Genomic DNA, 18196 nt, shown 5'->3' on the forward strand with positions numbered 1-18196 from the left:
GAAGCTCTTAATAAAACCACGACAGAAAAAGGAGAAGTCATGTGTGAGGGGGATGGTGGACTGAAAGTTACTTGGGGAGAAGACTTTATCATATGTCGAGAAGACATTATCATATGTCATGTGCTGGAGGGCTCAGTCTCCAGAGCCGGGCAGACAGTATTATGATCTTGGGGTTGATGTATTATGATCTCTGAGGCTCTGTTTGAGCCTCATTGTCCTTTATAAAATGGGCATGAAAATAGTATGCACTATGTAGGGTAAGACTCAAATGAGAATACACAAAGTCACAAAGTGCTTAACACAGTATCTAGTACATGCAATGGTGCATCCTAATATGTTTGAGATATGACTATTATTGGCTGTAGTAAAGGTAAACTTGACCTGAGCCCCCGCTTTACCCCATATGCTTTTGTCAGATTTACCAACAACTTCCCTGTACTTCTTTGTGGGTCTGTTGGCTCCTTTCCAATTGTGAGGTCCTTGAGCACCCATGTCCCTAGCACAGAGCAAGGCGCCTTGCATACTGCAAGGGCTTAGTGGCCAGTTACTGAATTGAATCAGAAAATTAGGTAGCCACTAGAAAATGCCTGTTTGAAAATCTGTGGTTTTGAAGACTAATCATGCTGAAATGGTTATAAAATGAGTAGGTATAAAAATAAAAAGAATTGTATCTAGGCTGTGGTCATAACTTAAATTTGTGCGTGAATACAGACAAACATGAGAAAGGCCGAGGGAAGATGCAAAGAGTTGATTTTAAGGTGGGAGGGGGTTCTGAGTAACTTTAAAAGAAAGCTGTTTTTGGTGTAAGGCTATTAGGATGACAAGCATATTTTCACAAGAGCACCAGCCCAGAGGGACACCATTACCTCTCGGATTCCTGGACCTTCCCCAGGTTCTTGGTCTCACTGGAGGGCTCCTTGACTATTATACTTGTCTCCCAGCGTTGATCTCCAGATTCAAAGAGGAAGAGCCTGCCTGTATCGGTGCCAACGATGATCTTGTCCTCAGACACCCAGGCGTGGGCTAGATAGTTTTGGGACTCTCCCCTCTGAAAATTGGTTTGCTTCAGGGTTCCCTCAGCAAAACGGAGGAGCTTAAACATCCCATTTCCAGTGACACAAACCTGAGTGTTATCCTGGGGATTGAAGCTCACCTGTAAAATGGGAAAGGATCAAACTTACCTTGATGGAATTACTTCTCATTTCATGAATATTCATTTCTGGTAGCCCAGAGTAGCCTTTAAACATCACGAAATCATGATAAGATTTGATACCATATTTGACAAGAGCACAGTTTCATCATATTTGTAGAGCCCAGCATCTTCAACTAGGAAACCTACAGAGATCATTTACCAAGGCCAAAAAGGAGATAAGCAGGTCTTGACAAAATGGAACAAAGCCTCATCTGGAAAAGGGGGGCTCTGGTGGGTTTACGTGCCCTGCCCAGGGGGAAAGGGACCATGTCAGAGACAGCTACGCAGTCTCCCACCAAATGGGATGTATTGTAATAGCAGTCAACCTGAACCCCTCCTACAACTGATGGGCTGTAATTTCTTCAACCCTGTATTCCCAATGCTGGGTTCATAGTGGGCGTCCCATAAATGTTCACTGAATCTAGCGGAGAGGATGTAGTCTTCTCTGTTTAGAGAGGCTGGACCCGACCTCACCAAGGCCTAGACGAAATATTCTTCCAGCTCTCTCGCCTTTGGTCTGATTCTGTGGTCACCAAGTAACGTCTGATTACTCATTTCACCTCCCGAGTTCTCTGTCGCTAGGGAGGAACTGCACCAGGTAAATGATGGGAGCATTCTAGTCATCACATTCTGGGGTTGCCATCAGCCTCTCGTGAGAATAACGCAGTCCATTCCTGAGACACTGACTGGCTCGTATCTCTGAACATGAGCAGATTTGAGTTCTTGAATTGTAAAGCTGAGTACCAGATCCTAGCCTGGGGTGACAGCACCAAGATAAAACCTCCTTGGGACCCCTTGCCTAAGCAATCAATCAGCCTTTGCAAAGGTTCTCTTTGTTTTACCCTCAAACCATAATGGCAAGTTCCACTCCCCACATAATTGCAATTTCATGGACAAGTTCCTCAAGGTCTACCACTTTGCATTACATTTTTAAAATCTTCCCACAGCTAAGAGGCCAGGACCAGCAACACAAAGTGAGTTCTCAATCCATCTCGGGGCCCAAGCTGGGAAAGCAGTTCTGGGCCACAAGAAAGAAGACAGGCACTGTGGACAGGGACTCCAGTCCCCGCCACCCCACTACCGGTGTGATCTTAGGTAAGAGGCTTAACCTCTAGGATTCTCAGTCCTCTCATGTATAAGAGAACGATAATAATCACACAGACCACATGTGGTTTTTGAGAGACTAAATTTAGAAATGCAAATGAAATCGCACTGTTGCCGGCACAAAGAAAGCATTCCATCAAGCTTATACTATTTTTCATAACTTGCATGATATTTGTTACGCGGGAAGGTACCTGGTAGGCAGCATTGTTCTGAGAGTCAGTTCTAATCATAGCCATTACTTTCTGTTTTTCCCACAGCCAATAGACAAGGTTTGACTCTGGAGGTGATGTCTGAGTCAACAGGTATTTGGAGTCTGGAGAAAAAGCCATGCTAATAAACCTCTGAACGGGGAAGTCAAAATTGCTAAGGATTTTGCGCTTCCGACAAGGGATGGATGACAGTTCATAAATGGTGATGATGGGTTTTTCTTGCACAGTCTCGGAGATAGCGAGATATCGCCGATTGGGACTGATGGACAAGGCCAGCATGCCCTGACTCTTGTCTGAGCCTGTGAACAGAGGTAAAGGCGGATAATGAGGGCATCTGGTGCTTTCGCCTTGAGCCGACATGAACCAAGCACAGGGGTGGCAGGTTTGCAACATGGGAGAAAGGCACAGAAAGAGTACCTGTCAATTCCTGCAGCCCCTTGGTACCACTATGGAATATTGGGAAATATGACGATGGGTACCTCGCTGAGGCTGAGGTAGGAGGAGACGTCATGGAGGGATGCCAGGAGGACCAGGTGGGGCAGGTGGCAGGAAAAGCAAAGGTGTGGGTGTGATAAAGGGTACAGATGGTGGAGAACTACAAACAGTGGGGTGTGCCTGGAGAGTCACATGTGAGCCAGGGGAAGCCAAAGATAGGTCTAGAGGGGTGGAATAGGGTGGGCCTTGACACTCAGAGCCACCAGCACTCAATATTGCTCTACTTTTGAGGCAGAGAGGCCAAATACTGGGGTCCCCAGGCTCTCTCGCAGTTAGGTCATCTGCGTGATGTTCCGGCCATGAGACAGCCACAGAAATCTGCTGGACTGGCTTTATGGCAAAGCTTGTGCATTTTCAAAAACCAGAGATGGGTGCATTCTACCCCTAATTTTCCTGGACCATGTCGGTGGCATCTGGAGATAGAGCAGTCATCTTGCAACCATGAGGTACCAGGCACAAGAATAGAAGTTGTGGTCTAGAAAGCAGAGGCTGAGGCAAAGGTGAAGGGCCAAATACTTTATTTGGGAGATGAAATGGCCCGTGTTATGATGTTCATGGATCCCTTCTTCCATTAAGGGTAACAATTAATAAAATGGTTTAAAAAATAAAATAGTAAAAATTGCATTTTATGATCACATTGATATGAAGAAGAATGTAATGCAGACTGGATTTACTATTATTATGTTCATTTTCTTGAGTGTCTAAAAGTATTAGCAGCCCAAGCCTCTGTGCCTCCCGAGCTGTGTGGAGAAGCTGACCGGGATTCAAGCCCAGGGCGGGGAGGGTGAGCGAGGTGGGGGACATGCGCTAACCCTGATGCCCTGGGCCCCCTCTGCTGTGCTTTACAACGAGCTGCAGCAAGTCCTGCCAGCAGCAGGGCCTCTCTGGAAGGGCTGCAGAGAGTCACTATGCCTCAGCAAAGAAGCCAGGTTTTAGGTCACTGGCAGCCTTGTGTGAGAATTTGAACTTCACCACGGAGGCAAATGAAATGCCACAGAGAAATTTTTGGAAGGGTCAGATGTGTGTCATAGAAAGACCCCTCTGGCAACCTCTGTGAGAGACAGTCTTGGAGGAAGGGAAGCCGGGGAAGGGGGCAGATTATTTAAAAAAGGGAATGGTAGTGACAAGCAATATGAAGGTTGGGACAGGTGATGAGATAAATGCTAAGTCAGACCCAGTGGTTGCCTGGGTGAGGCCTGGGAAGGGGAGAAATGAGCAATGACTGACATCTGGTGACGGGAAGTAGGGGGACAGCTGGGAAGGAACACAGGTCGGGGGGAGTTAGGGGTCATGGTGAAGATGACATCTACTGTTTTTTGCTGAAAACAGCCTGTCCAAGGGTTGTGTGTGTGTGTGTGTGTGTTTTAAAGATTTTATTTATTGATTTGACAGAGAGAGAGAGAGAGCGAGAGAGTGAGAGAGCACAAGTAGGCCGAGAGGCAGGCAGAGGGAGAGGGAGAAGCACACGTCCCGCCGAGCAGGAAGCCCAATGTGGGACTCGATCCCAGGACTCTGGGATCCTGACCTGAGCCAAAGGCAGACACTTAGCCGACTGAGCCACCCAGGGGCCCCAAGGATTTTTTTATTCATGTTTATTTGGTTCTAGTTTTTTTCTCATTTCTTTTTTTTAACCCTAAAGTCTTTGCTTCATCTTGAGTTCAGGATGGTTAAAGGCATGAAGTGAGGGATTTAAGTTGATTCCCATTTTCCAAATACCTCTCTAGTTGTCCCAGCAGAGATTTTTTTTAAAATAGCTTTTAAAAAGATGTTATAAATTTGACAGAGAGGGGGAGAGAGAGAGAGAGAAAGAGAAAGAGAGCATAAGTGGGCAGAGCAGCTGGCAGAGGGAGAGGGAGAAGCAGGTTCCCCACTGAGCAGGGAGCCCAACGCGGGGCTCCATCCCAGGACCCTGGGATCATGACCTGAGTCGAAGGCAGATGCTTAACTGACCGAGCCACCCAGACGCCGGCAGCATAGATTCCTAATGCCACCTTAATGATAAATCAAATTCATTTACATATATAAATATATACACTGGGTCTCTGGGATATTTATACCAGCACTACATTATTTTTGTAATCATAGCTTTATCATGTATTTGACAATCTGGCAAAGGAGGATCTTAAGGGAAGAAAAGGAGCAAAAAAGAAAAGATAAATTCAGTTCTGGATATACTGCGTGGGAGCTACACACGGCAGGACATTTAGGTAAGGAGGTCTAGCCAAGGCTGTGTATGAATCTAAAGCTCAGGGACAGGGTGGGGCTGAAAATGCAGATTTGGGGTAAGAGTGAGAAGCTGAAACTGTAAAAGCATAGATGAGACTGTCTGGAGGAGGCAAAGGGAAATTTCTCCCTCCTTTCTTTCTTTCTTTCTTTTTTTTTTTTTTTAAAGATTTTTTATTTATTTATTTGACAGACAGAGCTCACAAGTAGGCAGAGAGGCAGGCAGAGAGAGAGAGAGGAGGAAGCAGGCTCCCCGCTGAGCAGACAGCCAGATTCAGGGCTCGATCCCAAGACCCTGAGATCATGACCTGAGCTGAAGGCAGAGGCTTTAACACACTGAGCCACTCAGGTGCCCCTCTCCCTCCTTTCTTTTGTGCTCTCGCACCAGGTCCATACCTGGCATAGCATTTGTCCTGCTCATTTCCAAGTCCTGCTCCTTGGAACACATACCTGTCTGCGCAACAACAGTGAGAGCCCCTAGAGGGCAGGGGCGGTGGCTTTCTTGCTCATCCATCCATCCACCCATGCACCCACCCATCCAATCACCAGCGCCTGACACCAAACGGGTGCTTGCTATATGCTGGCTGATCAAAGAGCTTGTAAAATGCTTTTGCACTGTTTTAATCCAGTCGATGACAGACTCCTCCTTGAAATATTTTCACCTCTTGCATGGATCTCCACCAATCTTTTTGGTTACTCCTTCAAAGACTCTTCAGCTGGCTCTTCCTCAGTTCCCCAGCACTAAATGTAGGAGTGGCCCAGAGGGTACTCCACTGTTTTATAAATACCTTCACCCTTAAGAGGATCTCTGACATTTAAATGATTTTATATTTCATCTCTGTGTGGATGACCTTCAAATTTTTATCACCAGTCTGGACCTCTCTTCCTTGTATCCAGACCCAAAATCAAACTGCTCACTTAATATCTGCATTGCCTCACTAGTGGGCATCCCAATCTTACCCTGTCAAGAACTAACCTCCCCATACTCTCCACAAAACCTGCTCTTTCTTCAGTCTTTTCTATCACTGTCCCAACTTCCTGCCACCACCCCACTCCAAGCCAGTGTGTTCTCTCACCTCGTCTCCTGCTTCCTCCCTTGCCCCTCCTTAAATCTGTTCTCTATACAGTAGCCACAGAGCCTATTGAGACATGAGTTAGATCCTGTTACTCTGCTCAGAAGCACCCCATGGCTTCCTACTTTATCAGATAAGAGCCTTTGACCTACAAAGCCCTAGTACTTCTCCAACTGGCCTCCCCCCCTCCCTACTCCTCCATTGACACCATTCCAGCCACACAGGCTTCCTTGCTATTCCCCTAACCAAGCACCCTCCTGACTCAGAGCCTAAAAGGTGAAAGGAAAAAGTATAAAGTATAAGAGAGACAATATAGGAGGATATATTAATAATCTTGGGGTAGGGAAGAATTTTTGAACAAGACACAAAAGGAAAAAGACTGACAAATTTTACTTCATTAAAACTAAGGATTTCTTAAGTCTATCAGAGAAAGACAATTATATGGTCTCCCTGATATGAGGAAGTTGAAAGGCAATGTGGGGGGCTTGGGGGATAGGAAAGGAATAAATGAAACAAGATGGGATCGGGAGGGAGACAAACCATAAGAGACTCTTAATCTCACAAAACAAACTGAGGGTTGCCAGGGGGAGGGGGGTAGGTTAGGTGATGGACATTGGGGAAGGTATGTGCTATGGTGAGTGCTGTGAAGTGTAAACCTGATGTTTCACAGACCTGTAACCCTGGGGCAAATAATACATTATATGTTAATAAAAAAATAAAACAAATAAAAAAATTTAAAGAATTAAAAAAACAACAACTAAGGATTTCTGTTCATCAAGATACCATACAGAAGGAGAAAACACAAGCCCCAAAGTGGGAGAAATTCTATAGAGTATATAAAATGTGCCATAAATTAATAAGAAAATTACCAAAAAGAGAGAGAGAGAGAAGAGAGAGAGATGGGTAGAAGAGTTGAACAGGACATTCACACAAGACTAAATAGGAATAGCCCATAAACATGTGACAAGCGATTCATCCTCATTAGTAGCAGAGAAATGCTCGCTAAAACTACAACAAGATACTCTTTCTCAACCACTAGCTTAGCAAAGAATTAGGAAGTTGGACAATGCCGAAGGCTGGAAAGGCCCGGGAAGGAATGGCAACTCTCATGCCCCCTGGTGGGAGTGTAAAGCGGTACTACCGCATTACCCAGTAATTTTAGTCCTGGCTGCGTGCCCTGCAGAATCTGCACAAGAGGAGGAGCATACACAAAAGAAGAAACTTTAGAGTGGCACGCTTTGTAATAGCAAAAAACTATTGTTTCCCAAATGTCCATCCACACTAGGCTGGATAAACATATTTGGGACATTCGAGTCATATGATGGAACACGTATATTTAAGTTGGCCAAAAAACCTTTCCCTTCAGGGTTCTCGTTGGGTTTATGGGGTCATATCTGGCAGCTACGGTTAATGTATGTGTCAGGATGTAAAGGGTTTTTACCTGGAATGAATTTTTGCCACTTCTGGTCCACATTGTATTTCACACAGTGATTTCCTGAAGGAAATATAATGATCTGCTCATCGAAGAAGAAGATATTGTTGGCCACGTGGGATCGAAGACCAAAAACATGCAGCGACTGAGCCACCACGGTCGACATGGTACCCCACAAAGTTCTGCTGAACATCCCGCGCGCTGGTAAGGGTGGAGACCCGCCCCGCCCCTCCGTCCGGCCCCTGGCCCCGCCCAGTCAAGGCCCCGCCCGAACCCCGCCCCGGAGACCTCCTCCGCTCCCCCCCGCCCCTCCAGCGCCCTCCTCACGCCTTTTTGCCCGGGGCTCCTGCTTCTCCCCTTTCCTTCGCTCCTCCTGGCCGCCTGCTTCTCCAGACGACCCCCAGCTACGCGCTCCCACCTTTCGCTCTTTCGCTCCGGATCAACAGACTACTCGTGTATCCAGCGGTAGAACTCCTACGGGTCCCAAGCAATCCTGTCTCTCTCAGACGCCGGGGTGGTTCCTATAGCAACGGCAAACCGGAAGTGTGCTTCTGCAGCCGGAAGCGGAAGTCCCGGTGGAAAAGATCGGCAGCTTCGGAGAGCCGTGGTTTACGGTGCGGCCCTGGTCAACGTGGGCCGCGGTGTGAGATCAAGGGGTGTGGGCAGGCAGTCGCGGCTAGAGGCGCCCCTTTCCGGCCGCGCGGCCTCGGGCCACCCGGCGAGTAGAGTAGCGTGGACGCGCGCGCTCGCTGGGACATGGACACTCCCCCGCTGTCAGGTTCAGACTCGGATTCTGATGATTCTCTGGTCACAGACCGAGAGGTAGGTGTCAGCCGGGCTCGCGGGGCTGGGCGCAGGAGAGGGTCCTCGCTCCCCCGGTGCTGACTGCCCACTGTGCTCTGCAGTTGCAGGATGCGTTTTCCCGGGGACTCCTGAAGCCAGGCCTCAATGTCGTGCTAGAGGGGCCGAAGAAGGCTGTGAACGACGTGGTGAGCTCGGGCGCCTGGCGGGGGTCCTGGGACACGGGATGCTCACGAGACACTGCTGTGCTTCTCAGACTGAGTTCTTGTCCCAGAGAAGACTCGGCCTGCGCAGTGCCAGGAGGGTCAATCCCCGACCCGGTTGTTGGGAGTTAGGGCTTTGTCCGTTGGCCTGTATCCTTGATGCTGCCTCTGTGTCTGAATTTCCTAGAGTGGCCTGAAGCAGTGTTTGGCTGAATTCAAGCGGGATCTGGAGTGGGTTGAAAGGCTTGATGTGACGCTGGGTCCCGTGCCAGAAGTCAGTGGACCTCAGTCAACACCTCAGAATAAGGATCAGAAAGCTGTTGATCCAGAAGACGACTTCCAGCGGGAGATGAACTTGTATGTTTGTTTTCAGGTGTGGGAGTTATGGGTCCCTGTGCTAGAGGGTGGGGAGAGGGGGAAAGTAGTGAACCTGTATTCCTCAGAAGTTGTCATAAGCCCAAGAATAAGAAAGAGGGCTTCTTTGTATTCAAAAGAGCTAAGGAGATTGTGCATGGTTGAGACAAGAGCCCGCTTGGTCCACCGGTTATAATCCAAAGTCCAGTTTATTTTTAAATTTTATTTCAATGTATTTAGTTTTAGAGTTACTTTGTACTTTCAGTTGTTTTAACAAAAACTTGCTTCTGGAAGGTTCTTATGTGAACTTTTTCCAGTGCCTACATAAGGATTCATAATTGATATTAGTTTGTAAGTTAATGGGTACTTTCATTTTTTTTTTAATTTTTTTTAAAACCACAGTTTCTTTTTTTAAAAATTATTTATTTATTTATTTATTTGACAGAGAGAGATCACAAGTAGGCAGAGAAGCAGGCAGAGAGAGGCTCCCTGCTGAGCAGAGAGCCCGATGCGGGACTCCATCCCAGGATCCTGAGACCATGACCTGAGCTGAAGGCAGAGGCTTTAACCCACTGAGCCACCCAGGCGCCCCTTAATGGGTACTTTTAGTGGGGTCACTCTCTTAAACGAATTTGTTTTTAGCAGAATTCCCCTTTCTCTTTAAAGAGTGCATGGCTAAATTTCTCCTAGATACTAACTTAAAGAGGTTTTTTTTTTTTTTTTTTTTTAAAGATTTTTATTTATTTATTTGACAGACAGAAATCACAGGCAGGCAGAGAGAGAGAGAGAGGAGGAAGCAGGCTCCCCGCGGAGCAGAGAGCCCGATGCGGGGCTCGATCCCAGGACCCTGGGATCATGACCTGAGCTGAAGGCAGAGGCTTTAACCCACTGAGCCACCCAGGCGCCCCTAACTTAAAGAGGTTTTATTGCATTTTGTGTGTGTGTTCTTGCTGGTGGAGGTCAGATGTTGAGAGTTTTTCTGATCATGGATAACTATGAGGTTATCCTTGCCAGGTAGGCAAGTGAGAAGGAATAGAAGGTCTCTTTCTCTTAGCTTATTCCCAGTTTGTCCCATATCACACTGTCCTCCATCCTCAGCTACCGGCAGGCCCAGGCTGCGGTGTTGGCGGTATTACCCCGCCTCCATCAGCTCAAAGTCCCTACGAAGAGGCCCACTGACTATTTTGCAGAGATGGCCAAGTCTGATCAGCAGATGCAGAAGGTAAGAAACAAAGGTTTCCTCTGGAAAGCGGAGACTTTATACTTAAGTGTGGTTAGCTGGCTTATCTCCTGTAACATTTTTATTTTTTTTTAAGATTTTATTTATTTGACAGGGAGGGAGAGCGAGCGAGCACAAGCAGAGGGAGCAGCAAGCGAGCGAGCACAAGCAGAGGGAGCAGCAGGCAGAAGGAGAGGGAGAAGCAGGCTCCCCACTGAGCAGGGGGCCTGATGTGGGGCTCAATCCCAGGACCCTGGGATCATGACTTGAGCCGAAGGCTTACAGTTAATTGACTGAGCCACCCAGGCACCTCATCTCCTACAACATTTATTTATTTATTTTTTAATTTTTTAAAGATTTTATTTATTTATTTGGAAGACAGAGAGAGTGAGCAAGGGAGAGAGAGCACAAGCCAGGGGGAAAGGCAGAGGGAGAAGCAGACTCCCGTGGATCAGGGAGCCCAGTGCAGGGCTCGATTCCAGGACCCTGGGGTTATGACCTGAGCTGAAGGCAGACGTTTAACCAACTGAGCCTACAACATTTAAAAAGACTAAGCCCAATAATAGGGAAGTGGTTGTCAGAGGACAATTACTGTCTTAACTATCTACGTCAGACTCATGCCAGTCACCACCTATTAGAAAAATATAAGGATGATTTTTCCCCTAATTTAAACATTTAAGGGGAGGAGAGTACTGTAAGAACTGTGGTTTCAGAGATAAAGATGCTCTTTTGCTTTTCCTAGCTGGTGTGGTCATGGCATAGTGTGTAGAAGAAACACACTTCTTGTTCTGCCATTGTCAGGGGCTGGGACTATAACTTGTAAACAGTTCCTTTTTTTTCTGGGCCTCAGTGTTCTCTAAGATGAGGGACTAATTAATACCAGATGTAATATAATTTCGAGTTAGGTAGAACTTGGTCCTCATTTAACTTTGGGAGGAAGAGAATTGCCAAAATTTAATCCAAGATCTATTCCAATAGTTGGGTCTCTGGATTTTAGGGAACTCTTGTCTCAGTGGTACTTGGGGAAGCTAATCTAGAGATGAGCCCAGACACATCTCTGTACATTCATCCTGACAAGTGCTTACCCTTTGACTGATATGGCTGATCTGATGGAAGAGGCTGGGTACTGGATACTGGTTTGAGTTTTTAATGTGTATCTCATATATTGGAGAAGGGAACTGAGGCTGCATGCTTGTTTCACGAGTCTGCAGACAGTAGGGTTGGGGAAAAGTTCGTTTCTCCTGGCAAAACGGCAAGCTGGCAGCTTTGCGTAACGGAACAAACAGCACACTGAGAGTGGAAAGGTCCCTTTCAGGTTCTACCACTGATGCTTTCGGTATCTTGGACAAAGTGCTCAGCCTTTGGGCCTCTTGTCCAAGTTTCCTTTGAGCCCCAGTTTGCAGAACTGGGAAGATCTGGTCCCACTCCAGTGCACCCTAAATAGTGGTCAGGCCAGACTCAAATAACATAAGCTGACAACATTTTGTGTTTTAGATTCGACAGAAGCTGCAGGCTAAACAGGTGGCCATGGAGAAGTCTGAAAAGGCAAAGCAACTGCGAGCACTTAGGAAATACGGGAAGAAGGTGAGAAGGAAAGTGTGCGGGCTTAGGATGAGGCCAAGTGTCCATCAGGCTGGGGTGCCGGGGTCAGAACTGGTTCCGTGCTGTGTGTGTGTTCGTCTTATGTTGATTATCTCTCCTCAGAGAGGCCATCTGTGCTTGGATCCATAAACACCATCTTTCCTTGACACCAAGGTCTCAAAGGGAGGGTGTTTGGGGGGGGTATGTGGTCACTGCTGGGAAGTCATTCATTTTGCTGGGCTTCATTTGCAGGTCTGTACATTGAAGGGGTGGGTCCAGACCGGTGGGGTCCAAAGGTGACCCCACAGCACAATCACCTGGGGAAATCTTTCAAAACAGATTTCTAGGCTTCAGAATGTCTGGGAATCTGTGTGTATTGTCTTTTGTTCCCCTTCAAAACTTCTCACTTGATTCTGAAATGCATCCAGCTTTGGAGAATCACTGGTCTGGATGACTGAAAAGCCTTTCAAAAAACCATATTATTGATTGTCATCCAACTGAGGGGAAAAATGGCACCTGTGTGCTTGACTTGTGGATGTCTGAGGTCTACTGTAAAATCTAGGGAAACCCTTCTTGGTTTTTCTCCATTTCATGGCCATTTCGGAAAGATGATGACAGGAGTTAAAGTCAGGGTTGTGTGAAGAAGTGAATGTGGGGAGGATCAGCGCAAGTGTTCAGACTCTGTCAGCATTTGGGGCATACACGTTCATGATCTGGGGTGCTGAGCTGCTGTCCATATTGGAGTCACTTCACCGACGGGTCCTCTGCGGAGTAAGAGTAGATCAGCATCCTGTTCTCTGCAGAAGGGCAGCTGTGCACTTATTGGATCAATCTGGTGGTTGGCGGCTGAGGTCAACTCAAAGACCTGGGTCGTTGGCAGTAACAGAACCCAGCTGATCAAAGGCAAAGACAACTTCACTTGGGCCTCTTAGCTCATTGTTTGTAATTCTAAGAAATGTCATGGCAGTGGTTCTCAACTGGGGATAATTTTGCCTTACCAGGGAACATTCAGCAATGCCTGGAGACATCTTTGGTGTCACGTCTCTATGGGGAGGGTGCTACTCACATCTAGTGGGTAGACGGCAGGGAAGCTGCTAGGTGTCCTATAATGCCCAGGACAGGCCATCCACCCCCCAGTAGAGAGTGATCCTGTTCAAGTGATCAGTAGAATTGATATTGAGAAACCCTGCCTTCGAATGGAATCATCTGCTTTTGTCCTTACGGCTACTTTTCTTTTTGTTTTTTTGCGAGATTGTTTTTGTTGATACTTTCTTGCTTACTAATGGTAGGGGCTAGATACTTAATCTGAGAATTGGATGTAGGCCTAGATCTAGATGTAAAACTAGACCTAGTTTTGTAGGCAGGATTGTGGAATGGGGTGGGTGCAGACTCCGGGGTGTGAACTCAGCTGTGCACTTTCTCACTGTGTGACTCACGCAGGTTACTCTCTCTGCTTCATTTTCGGGGGGTGATAGGAATTTCTACGTCACAGGTAGTTGAGAAGATAAACTAAGAATATACTTAGAGCCTTAACATAGTTCTGGCACACAGGAAAAGTTCAGTGGTGATGGTAGCACAGCATTGTTAACAAGACGATGGAGACACTTATGGGGATGATGGTCTGGAGTGGGTGTGACAGCCCTACGTTCATGTCCCAGGTGCAAACAGAGGTTCTTCAGAAGAGGCAGCGAGAGAAAACACATATGATGAATGCCATTAAGAAATATCAGAAAGGTCAGTATACCTCCTGTCTAAGGATATAGGAGAGTGGGGATAGCTGCTGATTTTAACAACCTGTTGCTGTAAAGCCTTGATTGATTTCAAACCGTTGGACCTAAAGTTTGGGATAGCATGGGGAACAGAACGTGCCTCTTAAAATTGATTTAGCAAGTAACTACCTTCTTTGGAAGCTTCAGCTTTTCTTAAAATGTTTTGGTGCTGGGGTGCCTGGGTGGCTCAGTCGGCTGGGTGTCTGCTGCTTAGGTCATGTTCCCAGGGTCCTTGGATCGAGCCCTGCATTGGGCTCCCTGCCCAGTGGGGAGTCTGCTTCTCTCTCTCCCTTTGCCACTTCCCCTGCTATGCTTGTTCTCTCTCTCTGTGTCAAATAAATAAATAAAATCTTCAAAAAAATAAAATGTGTTGGTGCTGACCAAAATACCTGTTCACCCCTAGGCTTTTCTGATAAACTGGATTTCCTTGAGGGGGATCAGAAGCCTGTTGCACGGAGAACGAAGGAAGGAGCAAAAGGCCAGCAGATGAAGAAGGGGTATGAGGAGTTTTGCTTTGGCTTTGTGGTGGGTACTGGGCAAGCAGTCTGTGAGCACAGTGGGGAACTCCCCAGGAGTGGCCTCAGAGCTGAGAGAGCACAGTGCTGCCTGCAGCCAAGGCTTATAGGCCTTTGGGATGGGTCCTTTTAGCCCTATCAGTCTTGGAAGGTTAAAGTAGGGTGACTTAGGGGGCGCTTTGCTGGCTCAGTCAGTAGAGCATTTGACTCTTGATCTTGGGGTCATGAGTTTTAAGTCCCATGTTGGACGTAGAGCTTACTTTAAAAAAATAATTAACTACACAACAACAACAAAACCCTGAAGTAGGGTGATCTAAGGACTTGGCACATTTTAAGTGAATACTCAGTAAAAGTTTCCACATCTCACAGTACAATGGTTTGGAGTGTAGACCTAGCTATGGTTTGGGTCTAGAGTTTGCCATTTTGGGTAGCTTTGAGCAAGTTACTTGACCTTCCTAAATATTAGTTGCCTCATCTGTGAAAATGAGAAAATAGTATGCCCTCATAGCATTATGCAGATTTAAAAGGGCTAATGGCGGATATTATTATTTTCTTCCTAGTTTACCTTTATGTATCCCTGGATACCAGGCCTGAGGGAAATGATAATTTCTGTAGGATATATTAATGCCATGATAAAGGCATTTAAGACATAGTGCAGAAGCACATTTTAGAAATAGCTGACGTGGTCTGGAGATCAGGGTGTGAGGATGGCTCTCTGGAGGAGGGTCCCACCTGAGCCTCGTGTGAAGGATAAGCAAGAAGAATTAACCAGAAGAATAGGAGAGACATGGGTTTCAGCTTCAAGAATGTAGAACGCAAATGAGCAGAAGCATAGAGATGAGAGCAGCAGGTTTGTGTATGAGGAATAGCAAGCATTTGGTACTGCGGGGAGTGCAGTGTGGGGCAGTCTCAGAGAGGTGAGATGTAGCTGGAGGGGCTCCTGGGCTGAGTCACAGACGCAGTGTTTGCCTTGTTCAGAAGCTTGGGTTTTATCCAGTAGGCAGTGAGGGAGACTTTGATGGCTTTACTCAAAATAATGAGCAGGTCATAGTCATGTGTTTGAAAAACTGTAGTTGTAAATTGTGTAAAGGATGGACTTGAGGGAGGCAGGGAAACTGACTAGGGAGCTACTACAGAGTCCAGAGAGCAATAATAATGAGCTGAAGGTGGTAACAGGCAGAGAAGAGAAAACGGGTTGAAATATTCAAGAAGTTAAATTAGCAGCACTCCGTAATTGTGTTGGGTGTAGAGAGTGAAAGAGGGAAGAATCAAGGCTGGCACCCAGGTTTCTAGCCTGGGAGGCTGGAATAGGTGGGAGGACCACCAGCCTTGAGTCAGTGTTCATATACACGAGGTGAAACCAGTCTAGGAAGGGAGATGGCATGTGATCTTGGGTATGCTGAATTTGAGCTTCCTACGGGATGACCAGTTTTAAAATATATTACATTTGAATGTTAACTGTATGTACTATCCTTGAAAGGAGTAGAAACATCTGAGAATGATCTAGCAAGAGTTAGTTAAAATAGAAGACGCTTTCCAGAGATAAATGTTGAGCCACAAGATACATATGGATCCTTTCTTGGTTCTTGCTTTGTTTTCATGCTCTAGTAGTTAAAACCATAAGTAGACGGGCTTGCTTGGGGAGTTTTTAGAGTTATGAATGTAGGGCCAAGGGTGAGATTCTGGGTAACAGTAACATCTAAGAGCTTTTGCTTATAGACAGTAAACTAAGGGTATTGGTGGGCCATGGGGTTCATCAGGATTTGCAGTGTCGTGGGTGACCGGTAAGCCTGCTTTTTTCCCAGGCCCAACGCTAAGCGGCGTTATAAAAACCAGAAGTTTGGTTTTGGTGGAAAGAAGAAAGGCTCCAAGTGGAACACGCGTGAGAGCTATGATGATGTATCCAGTTTCCGGGCCAAGACAGCTCATGGCAAGGGCCTCAAGAGACCTGGGAAGAAAGGATCAAATGTAAGTGAGCCATGGGTCCCATCCCACACCTACCTGCGCCCTTCCCTTTCTTAGGGCAGAAGGCCAAGTTTCTGTGTAATCACCTGTGGTATTTCTTTTTCTGTAGAAGAGGCCTGGAAAACGGACAAGAGAGAAAATGAAGAGCAGAGCACACTAAAGAGCATCTTTGTACGCAAAGAACCAAGAAAAAGGGTTGCAGACTTGGGATTTCAGCAGACAGTTGGATTTCTTCTGTTGGGATCTTTTTGTAAAAGTTCTTTCGATAAACTAAAAAATTTTCAAAGAAACATAGAATCTTGGTTAAAAACTCAGGAATAAAAGGTGAAAAAGTTACTTTTACATATTAAGATTGCTATTTATTGATGATAATTTAGGCTTTGAGTCCAAATTGCCTTTCCTTTATGATAGACGAAGATTTAACTTACACCTTCCTCATACTTCTAATTAATTGTATCGCGATTTTAGATAAATCAGGAGTCAGTGCTTATATCATCGTGACTGTTTAAATACCCTTCATTGCCAGCCAGATGTACTATGATAAAATTTCCTTTGTGGTACAGCTTTGGGGTTTTCCTTGAGTTAATTATTACTTTCTATTTTTCTGTGTGCCTAATTTTCCTTGTAGATCCTTATTTTTCCCTAGACACATGTCATTTTATCCACTTTATAATTCCCTGCTCCAGCCTAGGTCTGTCATATAGCTCTCACCCTGTCTCTTCTAGACCATTTAGATTGGTCTATTTCCTGGATCCCATTCCCGTCTTAGCTTATGCCTTCTTTTTCTATGTACCGTCTTTTAGTATCTTCCTAGGAAAGAGAAGTTGGGGGCTCCTACCTTTCCGCAGTTGCCTTAAGTTTGGTTGGTGGGAGTTGCCCTGAGATTGTTGCCTCCTCTCCCCACTGAGAAGTTGCTGCCATTCCTTCTCTTCTCTCTGGAAGCTTTTCTTCTCCTGTGATCTGAAATTCCATGATGACATGTCTTGGCATGGACTTGTTTTTATTTTTTGGTGAGGATATTTGGAAGGATGCCAGATCTTCAGTTCCGGCAAGTTTTATTTGATAGCCTCTCCCTATTTTCTTTGTTCTAATTCTGGAGTTTCTGTTGGTCAAATTTTGAAGCCCTTTTTTTTTTTTTTTTTAAAAGATTTTATTTATTTATTTGACAGACAGAGATCACAAGTAGGCAGAGAGGCAGGCAGAGAGAGAGGGGGAAGCAGGTTCCCTGCTGAGCAGAGAGCCCGATGCGGGGCTCGATCCTAGGACCCTGGGATCATGACCTGAGCTGAAGGCATAGGCTTTAACCCACTGAGCCACCCAGGCACCCCCCCCCCCTTTTTTTTTAAATAGATTCTTTTTTTTGTTTTTAATTTTTTTTATTTTATTTATTTGACAGAGAGAGAGATCACAAGTAGGCAGAGAGGTAGGCAGAGAGAGGAGGAAGCAGGCTCCCTGTGGAGCAGAGAGCCCGACGTGGGGCTCAATCCCAGGACCCTGAGATCATGACCTGAGCCGAAGGCTGCGGCTTAATCCACTGAGCCACCCAGGCGCCCCTGAAGCCCTTCTGATGATCTTCTAAGTTTGCATTTTAGTTTCACTTTAGAGAAAAGATTTCTTTGATTTTTTTTTTTAATCATTTAGTGAATATTTATTTTAGCTTTCATTTTCCATTTTATCCCCCAGGAGCTCTTTATTCTCTTATCTCAGAATGCGAATTTTGATTTTGTTTTTTTAAGAGTTTTCCTCTGTTCCTTTCATTCGGTTTCCTTGGATTTCCCCCAGCCCCTCCCTGTTCATTATGATCCCCCCTTTTCATGTTGATCTGTACAGAGTCAAGAGCACAGACTGCTGGCTTTAACACCTGTTTCTACTGCTTACCTGCTGTTTGATCCTGGTCATGTTCATTTCTCTGTGCTGTGTCATCTCTGTATAGACATGAGGATAATATCTACCAAATACAGTTTCTGTCAGCTTTAAGTGAGTTAATATATGTAAAATGCTTAGAACATTGCCTGCCATATGGTAAGAATTTATACCTGCTTGGAATTATTTTGCTGGGGG

At 45.9% G+C, this 18196-nt stretch overlaps 2 protein-coding genes across 2 annotated transcripts in view; one reads left to right on the plus strand and one right to left on the minus strand.

Annotated features, from left to right (window-relative positions):
- The window catches only part of CFAP57 (cilia and flagella associated protein 57), a 77027-nt gene extending 69133 nt beyond the window's left edge, over window positions 1-7894 (minus strand). Inside the window, exons 1-3 of the mRNA XM_046018609.1 lie at window positions 7738-7894; window positions 2488-2804; window positions 867-1153 (exon numbers count right to left, since the gene is read on the minus strand). Coding sequence (XP_045874565.1) covers window positions 867-1153; window positions 2488-2804; window positions 7738-7894 — 761 coding nt within the window. The remainder of the gene's footprint in view (window positions 1-866; window positions 1154-2487; window positions 2805-7737) is intronic.
- A 390-nt stretch (window positions 7895-8284) lies between these two features.
- On the plus strand, window positions 8285-16477 carry EBNA1BP2 (EBNA1 binding protein 2). Its single transcript, XM_046018622.1, has 9 exons — window positions 8285-8550; window positions 8634-8717; window positions 8920-9089; window positions 10185-10308; window positions 11800-11889; window positions 13545-13620; window positions 14059-14152; window positions 15976-16138; window positions 16245-16477. The coding sequence occupies exons 1-9, from the start codon at window positions 8485-8487 to the stop codon at window positions 16293-16295; spliced, it is 918 nt and encodes a 305-aa protein (XP_045874578.1). The 5' UTR covers window positions 8285-8484; the 3' UTR covers window positions 16296-16477.
- The last annotated feature ends 1719 nt before the right edge of the window (window positions 16478-18196 follow it).

Source organism: Meles meles, chromosome 1 (assembly GCF_922984935.1).
Source record: "Meles meles chromosome 1, mMelMel3.1 paternal haplotype, whole genome shotgun sequence".
Taxonomy (NCBI): domain Eukaryota; kingdom Metazoa; phylum Chordata; class Mammalia; order Carnivora; family Mustelidae; genus Meles; species Meles meles.